Source organism: Hydra viridissima, unplaced genomic scaffold, assembly GCF_058129835.1.
Source record: "Hydra viridissima isolate aposymbiotic clone 2 unplaced genomic scaffold, HvirCarnegie_v1 scaffold_8, whole genome shotgun sequence".
Classification (NCBI taxonomy): Eukaryota; Metazoa; Cnidaria; class Hydrozoa; order Anthoathecata; family Hydridae; genus Hydra; species Hydra viridissima.
In genome coordinates, this window is record NW_028324307.1 from 17,452,761 (window position 1) to 17,470,621 (window position 17,861).

Genomic DNA, 17,861 nt, shown 5'->3' on the forward strand with positions numbered 1-17,861 from the left:
TTTTAGCTACTTCTTTTGATCTATATTTTATCGTTTTTATACATTTTATATGCCACTCCATCAGGAACTTAATGTTTTGTAAGCTGTCAATACTGTTATTTGTAAATATAAAAACTGTACATCATATTCTCTGACACACAAAATTTATTTGCTTTTACTTATGCTGCACTTGTTAAACAGAAAATCTAGTCAATGGGCAAACTTTAAAGGCTGCATATAAAAAAAAATTAATTTGGGGGTAAAATTGTAACAATCTTGTTATTTTTAAAATTAAGTTTGTCTAACAACTTGTGAAATGTTTAATTCTGAAAAAAAAAGATGATTGATTGGTTCTGAAGGGGTTTCTATTGAGTAGTTATTTCAAATCATTCAGTTTGACATTTTGGGGGAACCAGTTACTGTTTAACAAAAAGAAGAAGCATCTTAAATACAGCAATTAGTAACCTGGTCACAACTAATGTGAAAATAAGAAGAATTGATAGCAAGTTTGCAACTTTATTATCAGCAGCTATAAATTCAACATGATGCTGCTCATTATCTGGATGCAAATCAACACAAATGAAACAGAAAATCTTGTAAGGTGCCTCTTGTGTTCTTCAGTTTTAGTCATTAATACTTTACAACAGTCACATCCTCCTGCTCCTCCTAAAGAACATTTTCTGCATGAAGTTTATTCAAAGAAGGACATCATAGTAGTGCTTTATAATATGAAATGATTGATATACACACAATATTTAATAAAGTTTTTTAAACCTTTTGGTTGGATTTTTACTCTTCAATTAACCATGTAATTCATAAAAATAGTTTTTGTTGTAATTTGCTCGTGTTTATGTGTGTTTTGTGTATTAGTGTCTTTTGTGATTATCTTTATATAGTTTTAGGTTCAGCATTTCAGATATTTATGAAACTGAATTTTGTTAAAAGTTTTAAAAATATTACATACTAGTTGGACACTTGCCATATGAAAGTCAATTTTTAATTTTTTTTTTTTTTTTTTATGTATAAAAGTATATAAAAACATTTTACAGTTTAAACTACTTAAATTTTCATAGGGATGATTAATATTCTACATGGGTTAGGTCTTCGCTTACTTTCTCTTGGTCACCATACACCTTTCATGGTATTTCTCAATTTCTTGTAATGATTTTTAAAGAAAAAAGTGTTCCTCCATCTCGAGTGTCTTTGTCGTAACTGTTTATTTTTAAAAATTTTTTTGGACAGTATGTTGGGTCCACTCACAATTACAAGAACAGCCGTCAAGCTCGCTTATCCATATATGAACTTGGAGAAAATATTCGTGCAGGAGAACTTCCAAAACATTTTGGTCCTCTGACTTTTGTCTTCACTGGGTCAGGAAATGTGTCACAGGTAATATTTGCATATTACTGACATGCATGTATTTGTAAAGTTTTCATTAGATTGTAGTTTTAATTAGATTACAGGGTGCAGTAGTGATTTGTGAACTTTTTAGAACATTTTTCAAAATGAATTTTTAAAGCACTAAAAATTATATTTATGGAATATTAACATAAAAGTTGAAGATAAATGCTTTTCCTAACTTAACATTCAATTCAGGTGTCTTTTTTGTTGATAATTGCCTCGAGCCTAGGATGGAAGGACTGGCAGGTACTTATTATATAGTCCCTTGACATTGAGTACCAAGCATGGGTAATAGATGACTTTAGTGGCTTGACTCTTGAGTGGGCCTTTTTGCAACCCTTACTCTCAACTACGCTCCACACTATAGTCAAGGGGATTCAGGTCAGGACTGGATGCTGGCTAAAAGTGTTTGGGCCAGATATTAGCCATATTGTCCTGAAGAAATTGTTGAGTTTTTCTGACCCATGACAAGGTGCATTGTCCTGTTGCAAGATGTAATTGTTTTCTAGGAATGTCTTCTTCAGCCATGGCACCACATTGCATTTTAGTAAGCTTATATACACATCAGAGGTAACTTTTTTTTCTTTTGAATGTACATTGCTGGACATTTCTCTCCATTACAAGCAATGATTCCTGGCATCATGATGGACTGAGGATGCTTAGTGTGACACACAGGTAGTGCTCTGTCACCCTTCTGCACAATGAATCTGTCATTTTGCCTATTGGGTACAAAGTCAACACTAAAAAGATTTTCATCTGGGAAAACATTAACTGTTGACAAAGCATGGCTTTTTAGCTGATTCAGAAGCTTCTTTGATTGCTCCAATTGTAAAGTTTTTAGTCTTTATGTCAAAAATTGACATGAGGGTCAGGCCACACTGACCTTTCAAAGTGTTTTCAGAGTTCTTCTGACTGTCCTCTCATCGACATTTAACAGTTTTGCTGTCTTTCCTATGGTTACAGTAGAATTCTTTTCAACATGCTTTTTATGCTTTTCTGTGAGCTTTTTATCAACTTTTTTGTTCACTGGAGAGGGTGTTTTGGCTCTCTCAGCACTGTTTTTTCACTTTGCAAAATGTAGTTTTAGACACTCCAGAAATACAAATCACTTCTTGTGCAGGCAAACCTACATGAAGCAAGTTTAAAGCTTTGGTTCTTTTGGCTTTTTTTACAAAACTTTTATCCAAAATGTTTTTTATTCACAATTTTATTCAAATCTAAGACGGTCATTGAAAATTAATCAACAAAAACAAATTGCGGAAGTGTTTTATTTACATCACAAAACCTAGCCAAAAATCAGTTTGCAAATTGTTGCTGCACCCTGTATAGTTTTCATTAGATTACAAGGTCAAAGAAAAACTGAAAAATTATTAGGTATAAGGTTTTTTTTATCCAAGGTCATGTAATAAAAAACCAAGTATAAGGTTAAAAAACTGAAGTTCTTTAACAGCAGGGACTGCATCAGAAAGTTTTTAATAATGCTTTTGTTAAAGTAATTACCATTAATTATCTTTTCGCTTCATGTTGCAACACCATTTCCAACTAGTTAGGTGTTGTTACAGGGTGCTCAAGAGGTGTTTAATGAACTTCCACATGTCTATGTTCATCCACATGAGCTGAAAGAAGCCATTCAAGCTTATGGTATAGTATATTTTCTTATAGTATATTTCTTTTTTTTAAGATTGATATTTGTAAAGAAAGCTTATCTAAGTTCATTAAAGTTGATAAATGATAAGTAAAAGTCTTCTTTAATTTGTAAATGAGAAATAAAATGGTAAAAATAAATCTTTTTCAGAAATGCTTTCAATCAGTGTTTATAAGCATTTAAGTAATATGAGTAATTGGCATTTATTCCAACATTAAATAGTCTTAAAAAATTGTTTTTTTTTTTTTAGAGGGAGTTTTTAAACAATCTTCAATAACTTCAAATTTTGTTTCACAATTTGAATTAAAATAAAACTATATGCACACTACAAAAAGTAAACTGTGATAAAGTTAATTCTTTTTGACCTTCCATTTTCTAAAAGTTAAGGTTATTGCTTCTACAGCGCAACAACTGTTGATGGATCAATTTAAGTTATGATAAGAGGAAGACATTAATGGATTTGGATGAATTACTCTGGATTGGAAAAGTTTTCAAGAATTAATTTATCGTTAAAAACACAAAATCCTAAACAAATTAAATAAAAAGCAAAGGAATATGTTTTGTTGTTGATGATATATGTTTTATGATTTATTGTTGATATGTTTTATAGCTTGATCCAAATTCTGAAGAGTTGAAATAAAAATTGAAATAGTCCTGAAAAGAGTATTTTTTTACTTTTTTATTAATAGATCATAAAACATTAATTGCTACCAAAGTGAGTCGCCGTCATTACTTAGTACCAAAAGATGGGGGAGAATTTAAAGATGAAGAATTTAATGCACACCCAGAGCGCTATCGATCAATATTTGCTGAAAAGGTATATTCCTTGATTTTCCTAACAATTCATTCAAGATATTTTAGGATTATTACTATAGAAAAATAAAAAATAAAAGAATAAAAGAATAAAATAAAATAAAAAATAAAAATAAAAATAAAAATAAAAATAAAAAATAAAAATAAAAATAAAAGAATAAAATTATACACACACACACACCTAGTATAAATATATTGATTTTTTTTAAAATAAGAAAATTTTTTTTTAAAGTAAGAGAATTTTTTTCAGATTGCCCCATATGCTTCTGTCATTGTTAATGGAGTATATTGGGCACCAAAAAATCCACGTCTACTTACAAAAGCAGATGGGATTTCTCTTCTCAAGAAAAACCACAGAGCAGATAAGTACAGCGGTTGTCCAGAACTTCCTCATAGACTACTGGCTGTGTGTGATATTTCTGCTGATCTTGGTGTAAGTTAGATTTACTTGTAACAATAACAATTAAGTGATAAATAAATTTTTTTTAATGTTTTAAAAGCAATTGTTTATTAAAGAGTTGAGAGAAGTGGAAACAAATAAGAATCTAGTTTTTATGGAAATTCTTGCTGTAAAATATTCAATAAGCAGCAAAACATGTCTGATGTTTTGTACTTGGATTTGCATTATATGGCTTCAATTGCCAAACCAAATCAATACTTTTTTAAAAGAAACACAGTAACATTTTGTGCACTGTTGCTGTGCATCTTTATTCAGGCTTAAAACTTAACCTATCAATAAAAGCTATAGTAAACAATATTGTCAATCAAATGGATCTATAGAAAAACTGTTTTTAAATTTCTTCTTGGTTTCTACAGTATTCATATTATGATGTCTTGATGAAGGTTCTACAAAGCCTGTACCAGACAAGAAAATCCAAAAATGATTGATGAATATTGTTCAAGAAAAGTTTGTACTTCATTAAAGAAATCTTAGTTTAGATTTGGACAACAACCTACAGTACCTAACTTAGTTTACTGATAGGACTTCTCCAGCAGCCTTTGTTTTACATTAGGCACACTCCTTATAAGATTTACGAGAAGAATGGAATATTCAATGAATATTCTACCATTAAAGATAAGAGGGTTTTTATGAAAATTTGATGCTAAGTGTAGCAATGAAGTTTGGTAAAATGAATTTAATTTTTTGTGGATTGGAAAAGTTTTTTTTTTTTTCTTTTTTTAGTTTTCTTTAATTCTTACTTAGCAAGAAAGCAGTTGTATTTGAGGCCCTCAAATGATAGATAAATATTTAAAATATTGATATTGCTACTATTTGTTTACAAATTTTTGTTATTATCTTACTTTAGGGCTCTTTAGAGTTTATGAAAGAATGTACCACTATTGAATACCCTTTTTCTCTCTACAACCCTGAAAATGATACCTCCGAAATTGGGTAAGCAATTAGATTGTTTTCACTTTTTTTAAATTTAATTAATTTACATAAAATATAATGTTTTTTAAGAGATTTTTAGTTTAGTTTCCTAATCAACCTTTTACTTGACAAATTTACCCAGAGAAAAAAGGTGAATTTTCTAATAAGGTCATGAAATTTAAAAATAAGTTCTGTGAGTTTTAAGGTTTGAGTTTTTAAGAGATCCTTCTTTTTTAGTAAAAAAAAAAAAAAATTAATTTACTAAATTTAAAAAATTTTAGTTTATTAAATTTAAAAAACTTTAATTTTACTAAAAAGGAAAGGATCTTTTAAAAGCTCTTTTTTTTTCTGTACTCCACTTTCATGTCTTTAAATTATAGAATATGCAGTTGTTTTCAGAACATTTTCCACTTTAAATACACATAAACTTTTTTTATTTTTGTAGAACTTGTACACACATTTTCTTATTTCCTCCTTTTTTGCACTCACTTTTGTAACTAAAGGGCAATTATTTTTAATTAAGACTTTTTTGTAAAAATATTTATTATGCATTTGCACATAAGGCATTGGCATTATGCATTGGCACATAAGGCATTTTGTGGAGCTCCATTTTTGAGGGAACAACAAATCTGAAACTTGAAAAATGTATATTTTTAATACCAAGTTTCTGATTTGTTGTCAATGGTCTTTGTTGTGAATTGTAGTTTTAAGATTTAATGATGGTTTAAGCAATTTACTTTTCAAATCAACAATTGAAAAAATTGGTTTGAAGGTTATAAATTCTTTTAAAAATTGTAATGCTTCATCATGTTTTATATTTTTATTTATTATTTATATCTATATATTTTTTTGTAAAACTATTTTTGACCTTCATGTACAAATATCTTTCTTTAACTTGATTTTAAATTAAATTAAAGAATTAAGTTAAAGAATTAAAGTAAAGAATGAAATTTTAAAAAAAGGCATATTACACTTTATAGTGTTGCTGGTGATGGCCTTTTGTATTGTTCTATTGATAATATACCAGCACAGCTGCCGAGAGAAGCTACTGATTATTTTGGTAAACTACTTGTCCCATGGATTCCAGAAATGGTAGGCCTTTAACTTTAACTATCTTTAATAATCTTTGCTTATTTTAAATCATCTTTTGCATACATTTTATTTATTTGTTCTCTTACAGGCAGCAGGGAATGCTAGCAAACCTTTCCACAGTGAAACTTGTTACTCAAATGTTGTTAGAGGGGTGAGAAATGATTTAGAAATATACTTTTCTTTCCTTTTTTTCTCTCCACACACTTTGTTAACAATGATTTTTAGGTGTAATTACCATCAATATGATTACATTTACAAGGTGCTTAAATTTTTTGGTTGATTGTGTCAGCATGCCAGTATTAATTAAAAAATTAGTTTTTAGTTTTAACTATTTCCAAAACTTGTTCAAAATATACTAAATGCTAGATGCAACAAAATATGAAACCTTTTTTTACTTCTAAAACTTGAAAGTGTAAAAATATTTGTAATGCAAATCCTGATATTTGTTTCGGACCTAAAAACTCAGCCAACTTCGTCTATCCATGTACTCATTTTTAAATGTTTCAAATAAATTTCCATCTAAATATAGTTGTAGATGTTTCCATCTAAATAAAACACTTAATTTACTTTAGGCTATCATTTGCTCAAATGGTGCTCTAACAGAAAAGTATAAATACATTGCTGAGTTACGTGCAAAGTGAGTATTTACCATGAGTTAACTTTATCTAAACTAATGTTAAGAGATTAAACCTATATAAATACTCATAAACCATAAATTTAAATGCATAAATAAATAAACATAATGGTGCCTAAATAAATGTACTCTGTTTATAAAAGGAAGGAAGCAGCTAAAGCAGCTGGGGCTTCGTTTGCTCATATTAAGAAGCGTGTTTTAGTACTTGGAGCTGGTCATGTATCAGGCCCTTTAGTAGAGTACCTTAGTCGCGATGGAAGTGTGCAACTTACTGCTGGTTAGTTTTCATATTTTATTCAGATACAGAGGTATTGTTTTAAAGTTACATACTTTTATTAACTGAACTTTAACAATTTAGTGTCTTCTGTGAATGATGAAACTGAATACCTAGCACAGAAATACAAGAATACAGTTCCTGTCGTATTAGATGTCACCAAATCAAAAGAGCGCCTCCAAGAGCTTGTCAGTCAGAATGATCTTGTTATCAGGTATAAATGTAATATCAGTTGTTACATTTATATAAAATAATTCTATATATTTTTTACATAAAAGGATTAAACCAGTTGGGAACTTTTAGGCTGGAAAAGCTTTTTAATTGGTGTGTTTTAGTAATTCACAGAAAATTAAATTTTTTGCATACTTCTATATTTTTGAACTATTATTTTTTTAACTATATATTTTATATACTTCTATATTTTTAACTTCTTTAACCTTTACATTTTTACGTTTTAACATTTACTTTTTTTAAGCTTTAACGTTTACTTACCATTAAATGCAATAATATTAGAGTTGAGTTTTCCAGTTCTGTAATATTGGTATTAAAATTTCTATATTTGGTAATTTAGCTTGCTTCCTTACTCATTTCATCCTGATATTGCCAAGATGTGTATTTCTAAGAAAAAAAATATGCTTACTGCAAGTTATGTGTCACCCGAAATGAAAAGTCTTCACAAGAGGTTTTTTTTTAATTTAACATTTTTTTTTTGTTTTGAATTTTTTTTTTTTTTTTTTTTTTTTAACAATATTATTCAAAAATTTTAACAATTTTATTTTAAAATTTTTGCCACAGTGCTGTTGATGCAGGTATCACCATTTTTCAAGAAATTGGCCTTGATCCTGGTATTGATCATTTGCTTGCGATGAAATGTTTTGACGAAGTAAAAGAAGATGGAGGAAAGGTATTTTTTTTTTAAAATTTCCACAGTGCATTTGTGTATTATGTTAGAATTATTTTTAAAAACAATCAAGTGAAGCTAAAAAATTTAATGACATTTTTTTCACTTTCTAGATTGTTTCTTTCTTGTCTTATTGCGGTGGTTTACCAGCTCCAGAAGATGCAGGAAACCCACTTCGATACAAATTTAGGTATTTAACATATTGATAATTTTCAGAGTTTATAATCAGCTAAATATCAGCTACTCACTACTTTTTGTCAATAAAATCAGTCAGGTTTAAATAAAATGTCTTTGATTTTAGTTGGTCACCTCGAGGTGCATTAATGACTGCATTGAATGGAGCATGCTATATGGAAGATGGAAAGGTAATATTTATAATCTACTAATAATCAGTGGGATGCACATTTTGTATTTTTGAAAGATTTTTATCCTGTTAACTTTTTTTTTTCTATGAGTCATAAATTTCAGACGGTCAACAAACCAGTTCTTTTATTGATTCTTAAAATCTCAGTTTTCTTTAGGCAAGAATTTTGATCAAAGCTTTTTGTTAACGAAAATAAATTAATGTATATTTAATGCGAATGAAAAAACAGGGTAATATTTTATCAGAAAAATATCTTTAGCTTGTAAACATTGAGCCTGGTCATTTGTTTCAAAATTGCAAGTCATTGGATTTTTTTCCGGGTTTTAACTTAGAGGGTTACCCAAACCGAGATTCGACTGCTTACATTGAGAAGTATGGTCTGCATGACGTTAAGACCATGCTGCGTGGTACGATGAGATACAAGGTTGGTTTCTATTTTCCTTTTCCTTTTATTCCTTTTCAGTTTTGTAAATGTGCAAACGCTTAAAACTCTTTTTTAGAATTTTTCTCTTGCTATAATTGGTTTGCTTCAACTTGGTTTACTCAACCCAAAGCTGACACCAGGTTTTGAAGCAGGATCGGTGACCACATGGGTAAGTAATGTTTATTGCTACTAACAGATTTTTGTGTTTTATGTTAAAGTAGAACTCAGCTCTATAGTTATGGTGTTTGTAAAAAATTGGTAAACAGCTTGCTAGCATCTAAATGTAAGAAGTTTGAGATTATTTGTAGAGCAAGCTAATGAACGTTTTGCTGGGGTGTCACGACCTCCGTGGTGAAAATCTTAGTATTATTGTGTACGATAAGATCGGTCGTAATGATATCTCTTTAAAAGCAATCAAAGAGTAAGTCGGCTCTTACCTTAGTTTATTGAGGTTTTTTAAAAGAAGTCTTATGAAAACGTTCTTAGCATTAAAATTTATTAGAAATGAAATACAAAATCTTCTTTTGATGTTTTCTTTCTTTTACAGACTAGGCTTGATGTGCCACGACACAAAAATAGAAACAAAAGGCACTCCATTGGACACTCTCGCTCACTATCTCTCTAAAAAGCTTATTTATGGTTTGTAAAAACTTGATTTGTTTTTTAATGACGCTGCATTAATACTGTAACACAAGAGAGGAGTTTATTCTCGTTTCTTTCTTTTTTTTTTTGTTGTTGATGTTTTGACATTTTCTCATAAAGCTAAAGGCGAACGTGATCTAGTACTGTTGCGTCACCAGATCGGAATCGAATGGCCAACCGGCAAAAAGGTAAAGTTTAAATTTAAAGCTTTGTTTTTGTAAGAAAAACCGCAAAATGAAGAATAATATTTAAATTTTAGGAAACACGTGATATTAGTCTGGTCGCTTACGGAGATCCTGATGGTTATAGCGCCATGGCAAGGACAGTTAGTATACCAGCAGCCATAGCAGCTAAAATGATACTTGATGGTAGGTTTTCTGTGTCGGCTTTTTATAAGTAATTTTTATAGTCACATATTAATCAAATGTTGCGTTCATTTGATAGTCCGTGAAATGCTAATCACGTGTTTCGATTATCGCAATTGCACAGCTATATTGCGTAACATAAATTATAATATGATAAATATTATAATAAATTATAATATAATATCATAAATAATACAAATATCAATTTTTTTATAGGGGATGTGATTGCAAAGGGAAATATCATACCGCTTACGAAGGACCTTTATCTACCAATATTAAAAAATCTTTCAACGGAAAAAATAACATGGAACACCAAATCAACATTTCATTAAAACATTCTTACCAACCTTAGAGAATTCAGCAATAATTCTTCCAGAGGAGTTGCTCTGAAAAAGTTTAGCACCAAGGAATGTTTTTCATATTCTTAACCTTGTAATATATTTATGCGTAAAGATTATAATTTATTGTAGTTTATGCGTAAAGTTTCAAAATTAACCTTTTTTTTTCTCTTTTTTATATTTTCATTATAATAAAATCGATCAAAAACGAGATGAAGTATTGTAGTGTTTAGAGTCCTCCAGCAACTGCCTTGCAGACTGTCCACTCTTCTCCAGGGAAGATCCAGAAGCTCGTTGACCCTGAGTTTGCCTCCCCTTTGAAAAGTATTAGTTTTATACAAGCACACCGTTTTTTTCAAATAATTTGTTTAAACATAAATTATTAAAAGCATAAGTTATTATTTCTTTAAAAATTTAGGCTAAAATTTTAAATAATTTTTACTTAAAGAAAAAAATCAAAAACTTTCTTTAAACTTGGAGAACAAAATAATTCTAACCTCGCGATATATTAACTACATGTCTAACTTCTCAAAAATTCTGTAAAAAAAAAGTGAAGCAAGTTTTTAAAATTTTAAATGCCGTTAACCGTTTTATTCAAGCTGACAATTCATTTTTGCTTTGCTTTGATATATCATTGCGTCATTTCAGGCTGGCAAAGCAAACTTGTGCTGACAAAAAATTTGCTTCACTGTGGAAGCACGAGTTAGATATCTAGTAAATATATGTAATTGATTCGGTATTCACAAATATTTCGCAGCATTTCCGTAAAGTTAGGGTTGTCCAAGAGTTGCGCTGAACTTACGAAAAAAAACAACAGAGTTGATTTTTTTTTTTTTAATAAACCAAGTTTTCGTAATTAAAAAAAAAACGATATGAACGTAATACTTAATAAGACACGTACCTTTTTACAAAATAATTGTGAAGAAGAACATATATTTAATAATAATAATAATGATAATAATAATAATAACAATAATAATAATAATAATAATATTATATCTTTATAAGATCTTATATCATTATGATGCAGTTATTTTTTGCTAATATATATGATTATTGTTAACCCTTATTATAATGTAACTTTTTTATGTAAAGATCCTTAATAATACATCAATCTGACATTAGAACTGCATATGCATCATAATGATATAACGCCATTCTTATTATTTAGTGATTTTAAAGTTACACCAAAGTTAAATTAAGCTGAAATTGAGCTGAGCCAATTTCTTTGAAACGCCATGCGCAAGTTTCGTAAATACGACTTTGACAATTTTGAACTAAAAAAAAAGTTTGGTCAATAAGCTCCTTGAGTCGCGGCATGAAGTATTTAATTTTTTAAAAGATCGGAATTAAATACCTTTTGAGGTTATGTGAGTAATTTTGCGAAAATATATCCCATATATCGGTATATTTTCGCAAAATTACGTCACATAACCTGAATAAGTTTCTATCAGTTATCAAAATAAATTTCGATCAGTTATCAAAATATCTTACTAACCTCAACTCTACTTGAAAAAACAGATTTTTAAAAACTACTTACTTTTCGAACCAAATTTCTATTTTTTATAAAAACGATATTGCTATAACGTTTAACTATTAAATTAGCAAACACACACACACATGCATTCACGCACGCACGCACACACACGCACACACAAATAATCATTTTTTGGAAACACTTGACGTCAGACCATAGTTCTCGAACACAAGAATCAAACTTGAAATTCTAAAAGCATCGCACAGTGGGACGAAATCCCGATTTCGTGGCCAAAATTCCCAAATTACTTACACGAGGATTTTCGAGGTCGCTGATTACGAATCTGAGGTCAGAATGGAGCTCCAATATGGCGGCCAAAACTGTTCATCCGTTGAAAATATGAAATCTAATGTAGTTTGGTTTTCGAGGTCATTGCTTATGATTCAGGAGTTAAATTAGAGCAAAAACATTGTAAAATTGTTTCCAAATTTACACTATTAATAAAAAAAACAGAAATTTGTAATTTTAGTTTTATTTTTTTTTTTAAATTGGTAAAAGATTAAGTCACATATATGTAAAAAAATTGTTTATTTAATCCTAGTAACAAAAACACGTATGTAATATTCATCAATGTTCGAATCATTCGATTCGGAATCTGATGTTGAACTACTTGTATCTAAATCATTCTTCACAATCTTCTAAGGTGTTGTGCATTCAGTATTGGATAATTTTGAAAATTGTACTGTGCCCTTCAATCATTCTTCATTTTTTTTCAGAAAAAAATCTTCCGATCTTCCTGCTGCTCTCCATCTCGATCGAAAACTTGCAGATAACCGTGGTAATGACATTTCATCCTCGCCTACTTGTATCACATGTTCCGTTTTTTTGAAAATTGCATCTGTCAAAACATCAATGATGAATTAATATTCATTCTTTAAACTGTCTTTCACCTTAAAGAATATATCTTTTCTTGAAAATTCCATATTTAAGAATTTGGAAGACTCAGACAGTTATAACGGCTGAGAGTTCTTTGAGGACTATTTTATAAAATTTTGAGATTATCATAAAACGGAACGAGAAATAACTTGTAAAGAATATATATAAAATAATAAATTATTGTATTAAAATGTAATTAGTGCCATTAAATAATGTTAATTCACTAATTTCTATGACCATTTTCAGACATTAATCTATGTTAATAGAATAATGTCGCGCCACGCATTCCTCCATAAAAACTGGTCTCACTATTAAAATGGCACTCAATGGAAGCCAGTTTTTTATATGTTATATTTAACACTATACAATATCAGTTCCTTGTCGAAAGAAGGTTGATAACTGCGGTTAAATTTTTAAAACGACATTAGAAAATCGATTTCAGATAAAAAAAATTACAATTTTTTATGTTTACTTGTCGCGTGATTTAAATATGAAAAAAAAAATAAAATTAGCAATAACAGTGCATAACGATATATTCTACTTGTCTCCAGAAAGTGATTCCATTTTGCCAAATTCCAATTGAAATAGTTTCTTCAGTTTAACAGCACTTTAAAACAGGCAAGAATTTTTCGACGTGTCCACTTGTTTAGTGCGTACCGAACGGAGGCTATATGTAAACTGTTGTCCAGGCCAGCCTAGAGCAGGTATATACCTACCCTGTTCGGAATTTTGTTCTAGGACTGTCTGTAAACAAGATCTGAACGTAAAAAGACGAAAATTTAGAACTGAAAAATTTGACTTTTGGCTACGAAATCGGGATTTCGTCCCACTGTGCGTCGTTTTGAAGTTTTGTTTTAAGACTGGAATCAGCTTATCTCAAAAACGAACTTCTGAATAAAATAGCTCATTCAGGCATAGTGCTGGCGTGAGAAAGATTTTTTTCTTGTACGAGAGAGGTTCATGGTACATCTCCCGATCTTCGTCAATTTGATTGTTGCAGCGATCCTGGTAAGTTTATCTCTGCCATACAAAGAGTTGTTTGCTAAGCAACTTTTTGGGAGAACTGTTATCTGCTGATTAATTTCGAAAACTGTTTTGGCGAACTACATCGAAATGTAATATTGAACTCCTGATAAAAATGACAACAATTTATTCATTTATTTTTAGTTTATCTTTTAGTTTATTTTGTTAACTTTTTAGTCTATTTAGTTCAGTTTTTTATTTTAGTTCATTTAATACAATTTTTATGTCTATTTTTCAGTCTCTTTAGTTCATTTTAGTCATATTATTTTTGAATTTGGTGCTTGAACCTTTTATTATCTGTCTAGAATACTTGTACCAATTTTTGTTTCAGAGTTTCTGAATTCAAACAACTTTTTTTTTTTCCTTTTTTTTTTTTACTTTAGTTCACTTTTATGTATAATAAAACTTCCACTATCTTTTGTTTTCATTATTATATATATTTTTTTCTCCCAGAGAAATCATGTGTTCTTCACGAAAAGGATGCAGAAATTGCACTTATTTATTTTACATTTGTGATGAAAACGCTAAGCAAATAAATCGAGACATTATCACTGACTTTTTAAAACAAGCATATCTTCCGTATACGTAAGATGTGCTTGTTTTAATTAAAAGTTTGAGATTTAACCAAGTTTTATATCTTATTTTGATATAAAACTTGGTTCCCAAGTTTTATATCAAATTACGTATTTTGATATGAAACTTGGGAGCCAAGATAAATCTTTATGAGTTCTCTATAAAGTTTGCTTTTTTTTTGAGTAAGAAGTTTAAGTAAGTGAGACCATGGAACAATCAAAAGTTTAAGATTTGCTGTTCCAACAGTCTAGAGACCTGTGCTATAATGGAAGAATTTCTAAAACCAGTGTTTTACTGGAACGTGAACTTCATGGATCCAATTCTTATGAAGCAGATATTAAATAGGACTTGTAGGGTAACACAGCTGTTATCAGTGGAAGTGAATTAAAAGAAACTATTTCAACAACCATGTAATTCTTGCTAGACTAGCGTAATGATTTTAAAGGAGGTCCAAATCTCTTAAAGTAAACATAGTGTGCTTCTCCAAATGTAAGTTTAAGGATATCGACTCAAGAATTAGCGACTTCGAGGATACCGATTCGAAAATTAGCGACTGTTCAGAAGTTTGAAATGTGCTTTTCTGCATAATAGTAACTGCAATGCGTCTATACAAAATTGGGGAATGAAAAAGTTAAAGATGTCAAAATATTAAAATGGTGTTACACAAGCTTAGTTGTCTTGATCATCAATCGGTCGATATGAATCCATTTAAAGATGATGAACATCTAACTAGGTCACAAAAGTACCCTTTGTCTGTTTTGTTTTTTTTATGGGAATATTTTTCTCATGGGATAGTTAATTATTGAGATATTAATTATTAAGATATTTAGTGCAGTAAACATAATTAATGAGCCATTGATTAGGACTGATGAAGTAATTTATTAGGGTGCGAAATTAATATGGCGGTTTCTTTAAATAATTTGTAGATTCATTCCTAACTTGAATAAGAAAAATGTAAAGCAGAAATCTTTGATGGCCCTTATATTCATAAAATCCTCAACAATTCAAATTTCATAACCGATTTTTTTATGCTATGAAAGTACTTAAATATTCGAAAAGTAAAAAGTTTTTTAGCAATTTTTAAAAATTTAGTTTTGGAAATTAGCTGGCAATTAATTCTTGGATTCATGGAATTTTAATTGAGAATGCATCAATAAAGATTTTACTGTATATAAAAGTTCATATAAGCTTTCCATTTTCATTTTCTTAGATTTTGATGGAATCAATCTTAAAGCTTTGATGTTTGCATTACAAGGACCACAGTATTTTGTTTCCATTGTGACATTTCATTTCTCAAAAACGACCGTTCATATTTCAGCTTTCATTCTTAAAGCTGAATACTGCAATTTGAGCCGCGACACAGAATATATCATTCTATTAAAGTATGGTGTTGTTGTGCCAGCATGGTATTCAACGAAAAAGAAAAAGCAATAGAAACATTTGAAAATTATTTCAATAAATTAGCTCGGTCCACTTTCTTTCGTTAACTAATGTGTTTTATTACTTTAAAAATGTAAAAAAGTTCCAAAGGATGATGCTTTGTTAGCCATTTGAACCATTTTTAAGCTGCGGTGGCCCTTTTTTTGAGATACGATAACCCCATTGTTAGTTGAGCTGCTGTGGCCCCTTTGTTCGTTGAGCTACGGTGGCCTCTTACTATGGTTGTAACTAAATTCATTAACTTTTTATTCATTAAAATGTTTTGAATTAAAAGTGAAAAGTCGCGGGAAAAGTTGCTGAAATATTTTATCGTTATAAATATAGCAAATGAGATTTATTCTCAAAATTAATTCTACTGAATAGCTCAAAGTTTAGACCTTGCATCGTGGAATGACAGTATTGCACCAACCAAAGATATTGCTGACGCTACCCATCCTATGAAATAACTCCATCCAAACCTCATGCTCGACGCTAAAACTGTTTTCAAGTTCTTTTCTGTGAAAATTGAAAGCGCGACAATGATAAGTAGACCTACACTCAGAAAAGAGACTTAGAAATAAATGTAAAAAATTTACAATGTTCTGAAGAAATAAATTTACGTTAAAATACAAGCTACAAAAGGCTTCTCAATGTTGACGTCGAGTTAACTTTCTACGAAATTTAATTTCAACAAAATCAGTGAAAAAGTGTTCACAGGAAAAATAGAAAACGATCAAAATAAATAAGAGTTAAAATTTAAAAAATTACCAGCTATTCCTAAAGTTGCAGTAAGTGGTAAAGTTGTTCTTGTTTTTTTCTTTAGCATATAGACAAAATAGATTGAACTTAACATGTGTACGCAGCCAGCAACAACCATCATTGCTTGAATAGTGACGTAATAATCTATTAAGTTTATCGATGTATTAAACCATACTTTAGATTAATCAAAATTGTTAATTATAAAGCGGTATTCAGGAACATATTTATAACATATTTACAACATATTTACAATTCCTTTTTGTTAAACCTTTTAACTTCACTTAAAAAAGAATAGAATAATTTATAATTTGTACCTAACGTAATTTTAACTGCTCACTTTAAATATAAAGCTGATATTATATATGCGTTTACACGTATTATTCTCTTACTATATAGGTATAATATAATATATATATGTATGTAAAACTTAACTTATAAATATGTATAAATGTGTAAAATGCATTTATAAATCTAATTGCATATGCAGTTGTGTAAATACATTCCTAACATCATATTTATTTTCTAAAAAGGGAAATAATTTATGTACCTGGTAGTACTATATACCGCAGACACTTTATTCCGTCTCGTGTTTGACTGCAAACTCTCCAAATCCCTTGACTATGTATATCGTGTTGTCTCAACCATACAGGGGAGCTGGCGCAAGCTAAATGTGTACCAAAGGATAATACCAAAAGAAACGCTAAAGCTATGCGTATTCCATTCCATCGAAGATTTCTAAAATCTTCTAATGTTGTTTTTGGGCTTCGAAAATTTGGGGGATGTACTCTCATTGCGCATACAAAGCGCCGCGCATCAATCTCGTATTAGTAACTAAAAACTTATCGCAGTTTCGTTAAAATACTCTCACTCGCTTCTCATTTTACGAGTTAAAAAAAGCAAAGCACAAAATTCCTTCAAATCAAAACTAAACTCATAACAACGCTTTAAATCAAAAATTTGATTGTTTTCCGTGTGATTTATTTGTTTCTGTACACTTTTCATATGTTGCTAAGAATGTTTTAAGTTGTTTGCTTGCAAATCTCCTCATATAAAAAAGTGCGAAATTCATTTATCTTCAGATTTAACATAAAAAAGCTCTGTTTACATTTATTTGCAAATTTCTAAATCTTCGTTTAATTTTCACTTTTTTTCACAAAGTTAAAGAGGACGGAGTCTTCTATGGGTTTTTTCCCTTTTTTTTTTTGTGTCAATTCGTTTTAAAATTTGTTTTAAACAAATTTTTACTTGATGAAAAAAATTTTGTACAAAAAATTTTTGATTTCATTTTTTTTCAGTTTTCATTTTTTCAGCGTGACATATTGCACCAGCTTAAAGTGGTCTAAAAAAAACCCCCTCTAGCCTTTGCAAAAGTTAATTATTGGTTTCCATGCAGACCATGTGAAAGCTCTAGAGTTACTAAAAACAAGAAG

The 17,861-nt window shown here is 29.6% G+C and overlaps 2 protein-coding genes across 3 annotated transcripts in view; one reads left to right on the forward strand and one right to left on the reverse strand.

Annotated features, from left to right (window-relative positions):
• Positions 1–10,452, forward strand: part of LOC145194994 (alpha-aminoadipic semialdehyde synthase, mitochondrial-like) — a 44,126-nt gene extending 33,674 nt beyond the window's left edge. For both annotated transcript variants that reach the window (XM_090094471.1, XM_090094472.1), the window contains exons 6-27: positions 1,053–1,120; positions 1,222–1,368; positions 2,943–3,021; positions 3,715–3,842; positions 4,089–4,271; positions 5,146–5,231; positions 6,191–6,302; positions 6,391–6,453; positions 6,875–6,939; positions 7,080–7,213; positions 7,295–7,424; positions 7,782–7,892; positions 8,006–8,114; positions 8,225–8,301; positions 8,413–8,476; positions 8,735–8,899; positions 8,976–9,068; positions 9,208–9,320; positions 9,447–9,538; positions 9,662–9,729; positions 9,801–9,909; positions 10,123–10,452. In XM_090094471.1, the coding sequence (XP_089950597.1) occupies positions 1,053–1,120; positions 1,222–1,368; positions 2,943–3,021; positions 3,715–3,842; positions 4,089–4,271; positions 5,146–5,231; positions 6,191–6,302; positions 6,391–6,453; positions 6,875–6,939; positions 7,080–7,213; positions 7,295–7,424; positions 7,782–7,892; positions 8,006–8,114; positions 8,225–8,301; positions 8,413–8,476; positions 8,735–8,899; positions 8,976–9,068; positions 9,208–9,320; positions 9,447–9,538; positions 9,662–9,729; positions 9,801–9,909; positions 10,123–10,238 (2,312 nt within the window). In that variant the 3' untranslated portion in view covers positions 10,239–10,452. The remainder of the gene's footprint in view (positions 1–1,052; positions 1,121–1,221; positions 1,369–2,942; positions 3,022–3,714; positions 3,843–4,088; positions 4,272–5,145; positions 5,232–6,190; positions 6,303–6,390; positions 6,454–6,874; positions 6,940–7,079; positions 7,214–7,294; positions 7,425–7,781; positions 7,893–8,005; positions 8,115–8,224; positions 8,302–8,412; positions 8,477–8,734; positions 8,900–8,975; positions 9,069–9,207; positions 9,321–9,446; positions 9,539–9,661; positions 9,730–9,800; positions 9,910–10,122) is intronic.
• Positions 10,453–15,982: 5,530 nt separating this feature from the next.
• Positions 15,983–17,452, reverse strand: LOC145195105 (uncharacterized). Its single transcript, XM_080072882.2, has 3 exons — positions 16,979–17,452; positions 16,441–16,575; positions 15,983–16,224 (listed from the first exon to the last, which is right to left on the reverse strand). Exons 1-3 carry the CDS (start codon positions 17,220–17,222, stop codon positions 16,058–16,060), a joined length of 546 nt encoding a protein of 181 aa, XP_079929008.2. The 5' UTR covers positions 17,223–17,452; the 3' UTR covers positions 15,983–16,057.
• Positions 17,453–17,861: the final 409 nt, after the last annotated feature.

Excerpts from the sequence above, each read along its gene's own strand:
- LOC145195105 (XM_080072882.2), bottom strand. The coding sequence starts at position 17,222 with ATGAGAGTACATCCCCCAAATTTTCGAAGCCCAAAAACAACATTAGAA. Across the intron at positions 16,576-16,978 it reads GCGGTATATAGTACTACCAG|ATTATTACGTCACTATTCAA; the intron begins GTACATAAATTA and ends TAAACTTAATAG. Across the intron at positions 16,225-16,440 it reads TGCAACTTTAGGAATAGCTG|GTCTACTTATCATTGTCGCG; the intron begins GTAATTTTTTAA and ends TTCTGAGTGTAG.